Source organism: Malus sylvestris, chromosome 2, assembly GCF_916048215.2.
Source record: "Malus sylvestris chromosome 2, drMalSylv7.2, whole genome shotgun sequence".
NCBI classification, from domain to species: domain Eukaryota; kingdom Viridiplantae; phylum Streptophyta; class Magnoliopsida; order Rosales; family Rosaceae; genus Malus; species Malus sylvestris.
The window spans coordinates 10738316-10751597 of NC_062261.1; the positions used below are offsets into that span (position 1 = coordinate 10738316).

Consider the following 13282-nt stretch of genomic DNA (forward strand, 5'->3'; position numbering starts at 1 on the left):
AAAAAAAAAAAAAAAAAAAAAAGAGTTGGACTTGTGGACCTGTCCCGAATCAGCTCGTTTCAAACGGGCCGGGTTAGGTCCGGTTCCTAAACTCAAAATCCCTCTACCTGGCCCGTCCCACCCCGTTACTATTTAAAACGGGTAAGGTCCGGTTCCTCCAAAATTGGGCCCGGCCCGGCCTGTGCGCACCCCTAGGCCGAACCCCCTTTGTTTTTGGTTGATTTTTGAACAAATTTTCCTTTATGCTTGGATTATTTGTTGGTGATTTGTTTTTTGGATATTAAGTTTTAATTAAGGGTAAATTACATTGTACTCCCTCAAGTTTGAGGTATACTACAATCGCATGTAACATCTTCAAAACATTTCACTTTCATACCTTACCTACTATTTTATTTCAATATAGTACATCCATTACATTTTCCATCCATTGATCCGTTAAGAGTTGACTTGGCGCCCACAGTTGTGCCACGTGGCTGCCAAATGTGTGCCACATGGCAATTTTTTTTAATTCATTTAAAATATTATAATAATTTACCTTAATAATAATAATAATAATAATAATAATAAATCCAAATTGAAACCCACCTCCATAAATGGTTCGGACAGAAGGATTTGGGTTCCGGTTCGGCGTCGCCTTCGGCAGTGGGTCTCGACCAGATAAGGGGAGATGAAGAGAGTGGAGGAGGGAGAAGGTGGGTCGGGAAGGTGAAGAGGGATGAGTGGTCTGGGGGTTGCGATGGTGATAGGGAAAGGCTATGGTGGTGATGGGAGGAGAGGGTGGTGGGTCGAGGGGGGAATGTTTCTGGGTTTGTTTGCAGGGGTGGAGGGGGTTGCGCGGAGGTAGGTTTTAATTTGGTTTTTTTTTTTTAAAGGTAGATTATTATAATATTTTAAATGAATAAAAATTTTTTTTTGCCACATGGCACACATTTGGCAGCCACGTCAGCTTTTAGCGGATCAATGGATGAGAAATGTAATGGAGGTACTATATTGAAATTGTTGATGCACAAAACCAGAGGTCTTGGAACAACGTAAATCCGACCGTGAATCTGCAAGAAAGTAAATAACACAAGATGTATCGTGGTTCACCCCAATGTTTGGGCTACGTCCACACTGATTGTATTTCTCTGACTGTATGTATGGATTACAAGGGTGAGGAGGAGTCCCCAGAGAAAGAGAGTGTTGTTGTGTCTGTGAGGGTATTGCCCTCTGTTGGGTTCCTTGAGTCCGATTTGTGAGGGGGGAGGAGTCCTCTTTTATAGCCTTTTACATAATCACATGGGCTGGGTAATGAGGCCCAATGTATCAAAGTCTAAGGCCCATTATGTGTGGTACCAACAGAAATAAAATAGTAGTTGAGGTATGAAAGTGAAATGTTTTGAAGATGTTGTATGCGATTGTAATAGACCCCAAACCTAAGGGGGTACAATGTAATTTACCCTTTAATTAATTACTATCCTTGAATAAATGAAATTATTTTGAATTGATATTTGTTTTTCAAAACTTTTATGCATGTGACCAATTCAAATTAATTTTTCATTCTAGGTATGACTAGTGGGAAAGTTAGTTGTCTGGCAGATAGTGCAACTACGCACACAGTTTTGCGTGAACGCATATATTTCACTAACTTCATACCTAAGAATGCACCTCTAACAACCTTATCAGGCCCATCCAACCTGATAGAAGGATACAGTAAGACACATATTATGTTGTCTAATGGTACAATCTTGATCATTTCTAAGGCACTCTATTCTCCACGTTCCGGAAGAATGTTGTTGAGTTTCAAGGACATTAGAGATAACAATTACCATGTTGAAACCCACGCAGAAAATGAAGTTGAATTTATGTGCATAACTTCCTACGAATATGGCCAGAAGCGTATTCTAGAGAAGATGGAGCTTATCCCGAGTGGTCTATATACTACGACCATACGCCCCATAAAATGCCATTATGTGGCCAATCCTACTACTGGGACTGCGCACGAAATTACACTTTGGTATGATCATTTGAGATATCCTGGACGAATAGCGATGCGTCGTATCCTCAAATCATCACACGGGTATCCACTAACCCGAAGCTTAGGTTCGATCTATGGAATCGCATGTCAAACATGTTCAATGAGAAATCTTATTACTAAGCCTTCTTATGGCAAGATTCGTTCGAATCCTCCCATTTTTCTACAACGAATTTAGGGGGACATTTGTGGACCGATTCACCATCCTTGAGAAATCTTATCACACGTGTGCTTGTTGTCCACAAGGAACATTGCATTCTCCAAACTATTGGCTCAGGTTATCAAGCTCAGGGCTCACCACCCTGATTATCTGATCAAATCTATTCGATTGGATAATGTTGGAGAATTCACATCCAAATCTTTTGATGACTATTGCATGTCGGTTGGGGTTAAAGATGAACATCTTGTACCCCATGTTCACACCCAGAATGGCCTGGCAGAGGCTTTCATTAAGCGTTTATAAATGATTGCTCGATCTTTGGTTATACATACCAAACTCCCGATCGCTGTTAGGGGCCATGCAATATTGCACGCAGCAAAGTTGGTCTGCTTGGAGCCTATTGCGACACAACCATTTAGTGCCCTTCAATTGGTTATCGGATACGAACCCGACATATTGCATCTGTGCCTTTTTTGTTATGTGGTATATTTGCCGATTTAGCTGTCCTTACGTACAAAATTAGAGCATCAGCGAAGGATGAGAATCTATGTCGGATATGATTCTCTTTTGATCATTCGTTACTTAGAACCTTTGACAGGTGATCTGTTTACCATTCGTTTTGTGGATTATCACTTCTATGAGACAGTCTTTCCGTCATTAGTGGGAGATAAAAACATCAACGTTTCTGAAGAATGACGCGAATTATCGTGGACGACTCCCACTTTGTCTCATTTAGATCCCCGCACCGCTCAGTCTGAAACTGAAGTGCAGCGCATATTAGATCTCCAGAGCATAGCTCAGAGCATGCCAGATGTTTTCACCGATATAACGCGCGTGACAAGATCACACATTCCAGCTGCGAATATGCCTACAAAGATGGATGTATTAAATGTACGATATACTTCCCTCCTGGAGGCTCGGGACGCCAAATCTGGTGATTCACGTACATTAGCGGCTAACCAATCATCTGCCCCTTACACAAAAGCACGGCAGACCTCTTGGTTTAAATGATTTACACCCCCAGAAGCGGAAACCCACGACACAAGGTCCTGTAGAGCTTACTGTGAATTTGAATATCACTTACTCATTCTATCCAACTCATGAGAAAATTCTAGATTATGGAAGCGTCCTTGAAAAGGTGAATCTTCCTAATGAGAATCGAGAGATTTCGGTCTATTATGCTAGCTTAGATGATGTGTGGCATAGAAATTCTATTATGCATTAACATATGCAGTAGCTACTAAGATCATGAATGTTAACGTAGAACTGATTGGTTAAACTGGAAACAAGCAATCTAAGTCGAACTCGATTCGCTTGCGAAACGTAAGGTGTTTGGACATGTAGCTCCTACTCCTCCACATGTGAAGCCCGTTGGCTACAAATGAGTTTTCGTTCGGAAGCGTAATGAGAATAATGAAATTGTGCGTTACAAAGCTCGTCTTGTTACACGAGGCTTCTAACAATGCCCCGTGATTGACTATGACGAAACTTACTCACCCATTATGGATGTGATTACTTTTCGCTACCTTATCAGTTTGGTAGTTTTCGAAAAACTGGATATGTAGCTGATGGACGTAGTAACCGCGTATCTTTATGAGGATCTTGATACGAAAATTTATATGAAAGTTCCCGAATGACTTACATTGATTGGTTCAAATATTTCTAAACCCCGGAACACGCTCTCAATTAGGCTGAGGCATTCACTCTACGGTTTGAAACAATCCAGAAGAATGTGGTATAACTGTTCGAATGAGTATTTGACTAGTCAGGGCTATGTGAACAATAAACTATGCCCTTGTGTGTTCATTAAGAAGTCACATTCTGGATTTGCGATTGTTGCAGTATATGTTGATGACATGCACTTTATCGGAACTCCTGAAGAGCTTGCGAGAATTGCCGCACACCTGAAGTCAGAATTTGAGATGAAAGATCTAGGTAAAACTTGATATTGTCTCGGTCTCGAGATAGAGCATTGTTCAGATGGAATCCTAGTACATCAATCGAACTATACCCAGAAAGTGTTGCGTCATTTTAATGAGGATAAAGCGAAGCTTTCAAATATTCCTATGGTCATTCAATCGCTAGATGCAAAACGAGATCCCTTATGTTCGAAGAAGGATGATGAAGAGATTTTGGAGCCTGAAGTTCCTTATCTAAGTGTGATAGGCGTTTTATTGTACTGAGCTCAATGCATTAGACTTGACATCTCTTTCGCTGTTAATCTTTTGGCAAGATACAATAATGCACCTACACACAGACACTAGACTAGCGTGAAAGACATCTTTTGTTACCTTAAGGATACTACGGATTTGGGCTTGTCCTATCCTTACGAATCCTCGAATGATGCCATACCCTATGCTCTTCGAGTTGATTCTTGCCTTGTTGGTTATGCCGACGCAGGATACTTGTCTAATCCGCATAAGGTACATTCTCAAACGGGTTATGTCTTTACCGTTTGAGGCATCGCAATCTCTTGGAGGTCAACTAAACAGAGCTTAGTTGCCACTTTGTCTAACCATGCTGAAATTCTCACCTTACATGAAGCAACTCGGGAATGCTTTTGGTTGAAAGTAGTAGTGGGCCATATTCGAAGCTCCTGCTATCTTTATCCCGCCGTTGATGTCCCGACGACGATCTTTGAAGACAATGCAGCATGCATCGAACAACTCAAAAATGGTTATATCAAAGGAGACAATACCAAGCACATTACGTCGAAGTTTTTCTTTTCACATCAACAATAAGAGCATCGGAAGATTAAAGTCACGCAAATCCGTTCACAAGACAATCTGGCCAACCTCTTCACCAAATCACTGTCGAAGACGATGTTTCAGAAGCTTGTTCATGGAATTGGTATGCGTAAACTTTTTGAGTTGTAACTTTGCTATTTCTCTTTAGAATTATGTCAAACTCAGGGGGAGTATCCTGTAAATACTTGTTTGATCTTAATGTACTTTTTTTTCCTATGATTAGGAGCATTTTTTCCATTGGGTTTTTGTTACCTAAATAGGTTTTAACGAGGCACCCACCTTGGGTTGGTCATATCCCTGATGACGTCCTGTAGACGTTTCTTTTGACTTTGCAATTCTCATGCATTTTTCCTTAGACTATGGATTTTGTCCATACTCAGATTTTTGCCATAGCCTTAGGGTTTTTTTAGTGAGACTTACTACTTATGCAAGTTCCTACCTTATTGAGAATAAGCGTTGTTCCGTAGAATCAGTGCCAATGAGTCGACTTCCTCAACTTCTGCATAATGCTAAATCTACCTTGAGTATTTACACACTTAAAGGGGAGTGTTGTAAACATTCCTAGTTTAAGTGTGATTGTGTAAATCCTAGATTAGATTTAATCTAGTTATCATTTCCTATTGTATCATGTATTCCTTGGGGATGAAGGAATATCTTATCTCATTTTACTACTATAAATAAAGGCATAATGTAGGAGGGATAACAACACACATTCCTCTACAATTCTACAAAAACATATATCTCTCTCTATTCTTTTTGCCGCAGGCCTTCTCTCTCCTTGTCAGATAAAATATACCACAACATTTTGTAATTTATGGAGCTAGGTATGGAAGCAGAGGGAAAGTTTGTTTTCAGAATTTGAGACAGGTGCTTTGATGCAGAGCCAACAGGATCCTCTCAGGATCATTTTGGTGAGGATCTTGAGAATTCATAAATCGTGTTCGTTCATCGTATATTGTGCGGTTAGTTTTTGTTAGGTACTGTTTGTATTTAATTTAAAATAAAAATATTTAAAATAAATTTTGACCGCACAATATACGATGAACGAATATGATTTACGGATCTTCAAGATCCTCACAAAGAGGATTTGGTGAGAATCCGGATTCGATGTAGAGTTTTAAAATTTTTTATATATGTGATGATTTTTTCGCTAAGAGAAGAATGGTATGGACTGTTTTGTAATTAAGTTGGGTTATTGGGCTGATGTTGTAGCTGCGGTTTCTTATGGCCAAAGGAAATGTGGAGTAAAAGTAAAACGGTCACTGTCATGTTCTTAGGCCATCTCCAACCGAAGAATGGCTAAATGACTCATTTTAGCCCTATAGTCTTCTAAGAAATTAATATTTTAATGAACAATGTTAGACCATATTTCTTACCATCTCTAACCGAAAGGCCAGATGGCCATAGGCCAAACATAGCCTTGTGACAAAAAATCATCTCCAAATGAGGGGGCCAAAGGGCCGTAGGGTCAAACATAATTTATTATTTTAATTAAATTAATATGGTTACTTAAATTAAACTACCTCAATAATTTTTCAAGTTAAAATCTCAATAATTCTACCATGATGCTGGCATAGGGTCGGGAGTTATAATTATTTTAGTGATTTTACTAACAGTACACCATGCTTACGAGACGATACACGCGATGATTTACATGATGTTTTTCCGCATTATACCTGTTGAGATGTTTTATGGCATGCTAGAGTATAAAAAAACCTATCACTTATTATGCTAGTAGTTTTCATTATATATAAACCTGAGGGTTAGTATGTTCATAACTGTTTTCGTATTATGTATGTGTGTATATATATATATATATATATATATATATATATATATATATATATGAACTTGGTCCACTCACCCTTGTTTTGCACCCCTTTTCAGGATTTAGAATCGAGGCATACGATCCCGACGTCAACGCTTTCACATTGGCATATTCGAGTCCTCTCGGTGTAGGACCCACATCCTTTTATTTATTAATTTATACATTAATTCTTTTAGAACTCTAGTTAGTTGTATGCTCTGAACACGTTCCTAATTTATTAATTCATTGTATTTTAAATTCATAACCCTTATTTATTTCTTATTCTTAGCTTTTGTATCAACTAATGGTTTTCGTCACTTAGCACGTGTCTATCCTGGTATTCGGGGAATATCAGGGTCGGGGCGTGTCACACCGAATGGCAAGAAGGCTTTAGCGGAAGATCAAGAAAACCAATTATTATGCTAGGGGCGGTTGCATCATTTGACACATGGATCTGACATGCTTTCTTTGGAGTCTCAAGATCCCAAAATGATATTACAGTTCTTGGGCGTTCACCCCTCTTCAATAACCTGACGGAGGGTAAATCACCTCAACTGGACTACTACGTCAACGGGCGTCAGTACAACATGGGGTATTACTTGGCAGATGACATCTACCCAAAGTGGGTGACACTTGTCCAAGCAATTGCAAACCATGTGGATGACGTCGAAAGGTGGTTTACCTTACACCAAGAGGCATACTGAAAAGATGTTGAGAGAGCTTTCGGTATTCTATAAGCACGATGGAAGATCATTAAGGAACCGGCAAAATGATGAGTCGAGAAAATTTGAACTCCATCATGATGTTGTGCATCATATTACACAACATGATTGTGGAAGATGAGCGAGATGGGTATATTGATGGAGAGTTTGATGACGACTAAGAGGATCCAAATAGGTCAAGAAGGGCTCGTGCAAAAATATACGATGAGCCTAATTTGCCTTTGAATTCAAGAACTGGTAATATCTCTTTAAATGAGTACATGAGGCGCCATTGGATGATAAGTTTATGCGCCACAAACAAGTACCTACAATAGGATCTTGTTGTACATCTTTGGGCCAAAAGAAGCATGGAATAGGCGTTTAAGTTTTATGTTGTTAAATGTTTTTTTTTAATGTTGTTTAAGTTTCATGTTGTTAAACGTTTTTTAATGTTGTTTAATGTTATTTAATATTGTTTAATGTTGTTTAATGTAACTTAATGTTATTTAATGTTGTTTAATGCTTAAGTAGTTATAGGAAAAAAATAGATTTTTTATTTTTTAATTTTGTAAAAAAAAATTGTAAAAAAAAAAAAACAAATTTAATGGCTAGTTGACATCAGCAAGTAGTTGTTGGGATTCAAAATGCTGGACTGGCCAGGGTTGGCTGTTATGGGCCAACCGGTTGGCCCGATTCTCCAATTATGGCCCGATGGGACCCACGAGCCCTTTGGCCTAGCCTTCGGTTGGAGATGGTTTTCGTGTCCTTTCGGGCTATTTTCGACCATATGACCCTCTAGCCGGATCGGTTGGAGATGGCCTTAGAAGTTTGATTTGGGACCCTCTAAATTTTGATGCACCTATCAGACTGTCACCTTCATCTCAGTATTTTGTATTGTAACAGGAATATGAGTGGTATACAATGTCTTTTTATGTAAGTAGTGAAAGTTTTTATTTTTTTAAGTTATTAACATTTTAACGCACATATCATACCATTTGTATAGTGACATGTAGTGTACCATTCTATGTTCCAACCACATTAAAAAGTCTCTCCTTCACCTCATGCTAGCTGTGAACCCAAGGGTTACTAATATTATGTATAGCCTTAATCTTTTACTATTTTCTTCAAACATGATTTTAGTTTTAGTTTTCGCTCAAAACTGAATTTATTTCACCTAATATATGAATATCAATTTTTGTCGCACTTAATTTGAGTTGTGTCAATTTTGTTGAAGACACATTAAACTTGTTTATGAAGTATGATCACATATATAACTAGTCAGCAGGTTTAGGGTGGATGTGGGTCGATTCAATTCGTTCATGGTTTTGTAGGTCCTCCAAGCAAGAATAGTTATGATCAACTTACGCACAATTAATATTAGCATTTCTTATATGAATGAAGACCAGTTAGGTATGAAATGAAAATTAGGGTATATGTACAAGGAAAACGATAACAATGCGTTGTTTTTCTCCCTTTATCATGTTCGTAGTTTGAATTTGATTTATTCAATATAATTGCCTCCGATTAGTTCATAAGCATTTGAAAATTAAGAAATGACAGTCTCCTAGATCACGACTCTCACTTAGACAGAAAATAGATAACTTTCACTTTCTATTATGTTCTAATACCTTATAAACTATATGTCATTCTACTTTTTAATTTATGTATCACAGTGCAATTAGAAAGTACAAGCAGATATTTATATATACGATATCTATTAAATTTACTTAAATATGCCTAGACCCTGCCTAATCACCTAAGCGTTAAGCCCCATACCATCGTCCTACTAGCATCTAACGTCTTTTAGAACCTTATAAAAGATAAGTGTGTGGTTATTTTCTTAAGTACAATTGAGATGTAAAATGGAAGATGTATTGAGCCTTTGAACGCTTATGGTTGATGAGGGGCCGATAGCCGTGATTTACGTGTGTGGTTAATGCGGGGTCGTTCGAATCAATGAGGGTGAGGCCCAAAATGTAAACAGGATAGGGACAATAAGAAAGCCCAAATCCCCAATAACCTATTTCCTATCAAAGATTTTTAAGTTTATATGAGCCGAATAAATTGGTTACAAACTCACTGTTGATGATATCTGAACTTAACATCTAACTTATAAATGAAAAGAAATATCAGTCGACGATACTAAGTAGATTGAGGCTTGTTTTATTTTTCTATTGTTTGATAGGATAGATAATAATAATAAAAAAAAAGAAAACTAATGAAAAAGACTTGAAAACTTTGAATTTTAACGATAAAGACAAAATAAAGGGTAAAGTGAATAGTATCAGAGTTAACTTTTTAGTGTAAAAATATGGTTTTTCGTTAAAATGAACAGTAGCGGGAGTTTTTCGTTAAAGTTCCCTAAAAAAGAAATGGAAATGATGTGCAGGAGTAAAAACTCTTATCACTTGAGCTGCTGAAAATCAAAATGCGAATGAAATTATTCATCTGTCTAGTTTAGAAAACCAGTTGAGTAATTTGAATCTCTAAAAATTCTCATAAGAAGACAGATTCATTGTCCGGCATAAGTCATTCATTTGGCCAAAGAGGGCAGAACAAAACCTAACATATTCTGTATCATTCAAGTTAAGCAAGCCATTACATCATATTCAAGGTTTTCGAATGCAGCGAGCCCTTGCCTTCGTCGTTAATATTGTCCTCAACATCCGTTTTCTGCATTGCTGCTTCCTGATCTTTAATTTGGTTACTCTCTTCCTCCTTTTTTCGTTGCCTCTCGGCCTTCTTACATTTGAGGAAATCAACAAGTCCTACGAGCACCACATCAGCGTCATCGCTCTTCATGAGCTCCTCAGCAACCTCTGCAGGGGTCACCTCCGCGCTCTCTATCAACCCTTCAATTTCCCCATAAAGCCGATGATGGTTTTCGTCACCAATGCCAAGGTAGTTCGAGGCCAAGACCTTGAATCCACTTGCAGTGCAGTACGATAAGTGAATGTGCACGTCCATTCGTCCTGGACGCAACAATGCAGGGTCTAATCGATCCTTGTGGTTGGTAGTGAACACGATAATTCTCTCGTCACCGCAGCTTGACCACAAACCATCAATAAAGTTCAATAGGCCCGAAAGCGTCAATTTGGTTTGAGATGATTGTTGCTGCTCTTCCGATTCACGATTTTCGACATCAATGCTGCAATCAATGTCCTCAATTACTAAAATCGAACGATTTGTAGTAGACAACAATACCCTCTTCAATTCCGAGTCTCTGTAAATACTAGAAAGCTCCAAATCATAAATGTTGAAATGAAGATAATTTGCCATGGCCGCGATCAAGCTAGATTTTCCAGTGCCGGGAGGACCGTACAGCAAGTAGCCTCTTTTCCAAGCCTTCCCCACCTTCTTATAGAACTCCCTCCGTCTCACAAACCTGTCCAAATCATTTTTCATCATGGTCTTAAGCTCGGGGTCCATTGCCATTGTTTCAAACGTAGCCGGGTGCTCCAGACTTATCGAACCCCAATCATGATTGTCATCATCATCGTAGTTCGGATATGAATTTCGTGTATAAATTTTCACAACTCTGTCTTGTTCTTTAATTGCATTGGCTCGATCAAGCACGTAAGGCAAGTAGGAGAGGACAACTTTGTCCTTGTGCCTCTTGTGGAATATTACCTCGAATTGACGCTTTTGATCACGACCAGGATTATTATCGGATTCAATGCAGACGTAACGCCATTTTAGGACAATGTTATCGAAGGTATCGATGACTTCTTGGCCTTTTTCGATGGCGAGGCTGATGGTTTTCTGTCGTGGTGTTTTGCTGACCCGAAGACGTTCGTTTAAGGGACTGATCTTGGTTTGAAGGTAGACGTCCGCGGCCTCATAGATTTGGTTTCTTGTCATGCCGGCGTTCTCGTCAATGACCAGAGTTAGATCATGGGAAGCCGAGAGAGGGGTGACTAGATGGAGAAGGACCGATTCTATGTACGCCCGGACCCTGTCGGGTACAAGGTTCATGAGTTCGTTGGCCGCGGTGCGGACCAACATCATGAATGCAGCGAAGGAGGCATAGGCTGAGAACAAGGAGGACGCGTTTGTTGGCATTTCTTTGAGATTGAGAGATGTAAACATTTTGTTTTTCCAAGATGTGCAGAAAATTGAAGTAATGAGGCGTTTTAATTTGTAGTGAGAAGTATGAGAGACAAAATTAAATTTTGTGAAGCAAATATGGAAAAAAGTCTGCACCTTTTTTTGCTTAGTTTCGAAGCAATTTCTCTCTTCTGATTATTTAGACGCGGCTAAGTTCTCTAGTTGCTTAGTTTAGAAGCAATTTCACTCTTCTGATTACTTTCTCCTCCTCAATTTGCCCTAATATTGTTTATAGCCTAGACTGGACAAACAAGGTATGGGTGTGACTCGTGTGATGTAGTATTTCTTTTGCGGCCTAGATTTTAGAGAGAGAGAGGAAGGACGGCAGAGAGAGAGAAGGCTCGTGTGATGTATTATTTCGGTTGCGGCCTCAATTGCATTAGACCAACTGAACTACAACTTACTTGCAATCTCTATTTAGGGTTACACAATCACACTAATTATAACATTTTTCAATTATTCTCTAATTAATCAAAACTAAGGAATAATTTCAAATAATTATAACCTAATTAATAATTATATTCCTTTTTCCATTTGGTTTAAGGACCCTTGAGATTTAAATCAATAATGTTCTCTTTGAAGCTTGCATTTTGTTTCTTTAACATTCAAATATGATTTTATTAGAACATTAAGAAAAAAATACAAGCTTCAAAGAGAATCTATTCATTTAAATTTGATGGGTCCTCAAACCAAAAGAACTCGAAAGCAAAAACTAAGGTCAACTTGTCCAATCTATGAATATGATATATAGCCACTAGATGTGTACATATGGCAATGACCATAACATAAATATTTTTGTTGAATTCCATGGCTCATTATGTGACTTGGCACAATCCAGTATCCTAGAGTAGAATATTGTTGTTTTAACCAAAAATAAAAAAATTTAAAGTTTAAAGAACGGGAAATGATGGCCACACATGCTTCTTTTTTTTCCCTCTCTTATACGTCCACAAGTTTGTATTTCTGACCATCATATTAAATTAAACATGAGTGTGTAGAAGGAAGAAATTGACATATCATAATCATTTCCTTCATAAAAAGAAAAAGAGTTGATCCCTCTCAAGACTAGTTGAGAAATGCTCCAAGTCCAACTACTCTCGAGTGGTCGTTTAGTATTACAGTATAGTAATATTCATTTTTTATTTTAAGTGAGATGACTTAATGCAAATTTCTTGGATAACAAATTCGATATCAATTTATTTCCTCACTCAAGTGGGTTAAATTTCATAAAGCCCAAAAAAGAGAGCTTGTGCACGTCGGTCTGGCACGTAAGGTTAATTTGTTTCTCTTGGAGCATAGAAATTGTGAATTATGGTTAAGAAAGTGTAGATATATAGCTAGATTGAGCACGTCGATGGAGATGCTCTTGGTTGATAATTGCAATATTCTTTATAAGATGATAGATTAATTAAATAATAGAACTTAATATCATAAACCAACTTCTCTAAGTCATTAACACATAATATAATAGACTACCCTTATATGGGACCAAAAACACTAACTGGAAGAGATGAAGCTTCAAATTTATCTCAAAAGGAGAAGATACACGGCGGACAGCACAGGTGCCGAAAGTTATCAGAAGACAGCACAGCATATATAGGTGCCCAAAGTTATCAGCAGACAGCACAAGTGCCAAAAGTTATGGAGTGATTGAACAAAGTCGTATCAAAGTTGTGGTCTTTTCGGTGCTTCATGAGTTGGCCATTGTTGGTGAGTGTTGACGAATACATTGTTGGTGGCCATTGT

The 13282-nt window shown here is 38.2% G+C and overlaps 1 protein-coding gene across 1 annotated transcript; it reads right to left on the bottom strand.

Annotated features, from left to right (window-relative positions):
• Positions 1 to 9903: 9903 nt before the first annotated feature.
• LOC126587031 (AAA-ATPase At2g18193-like) lies at positions 9904 to 11637 on the bottom strand. The gene has a single exon (XM_050252011.1). It carries the CDS (start codon positions 11516 to 11518, stop codon positions 10028 to 10030), a length of 1491 nt encoding a protein of 496 aa, XP_050107968.1. The 5' UTR covers positions 11519 to 11637; the 3' UTR covers positions 9904 to 10027.
• Positions 11638 to 13282: the final 1645 nt, after the last annotated feature.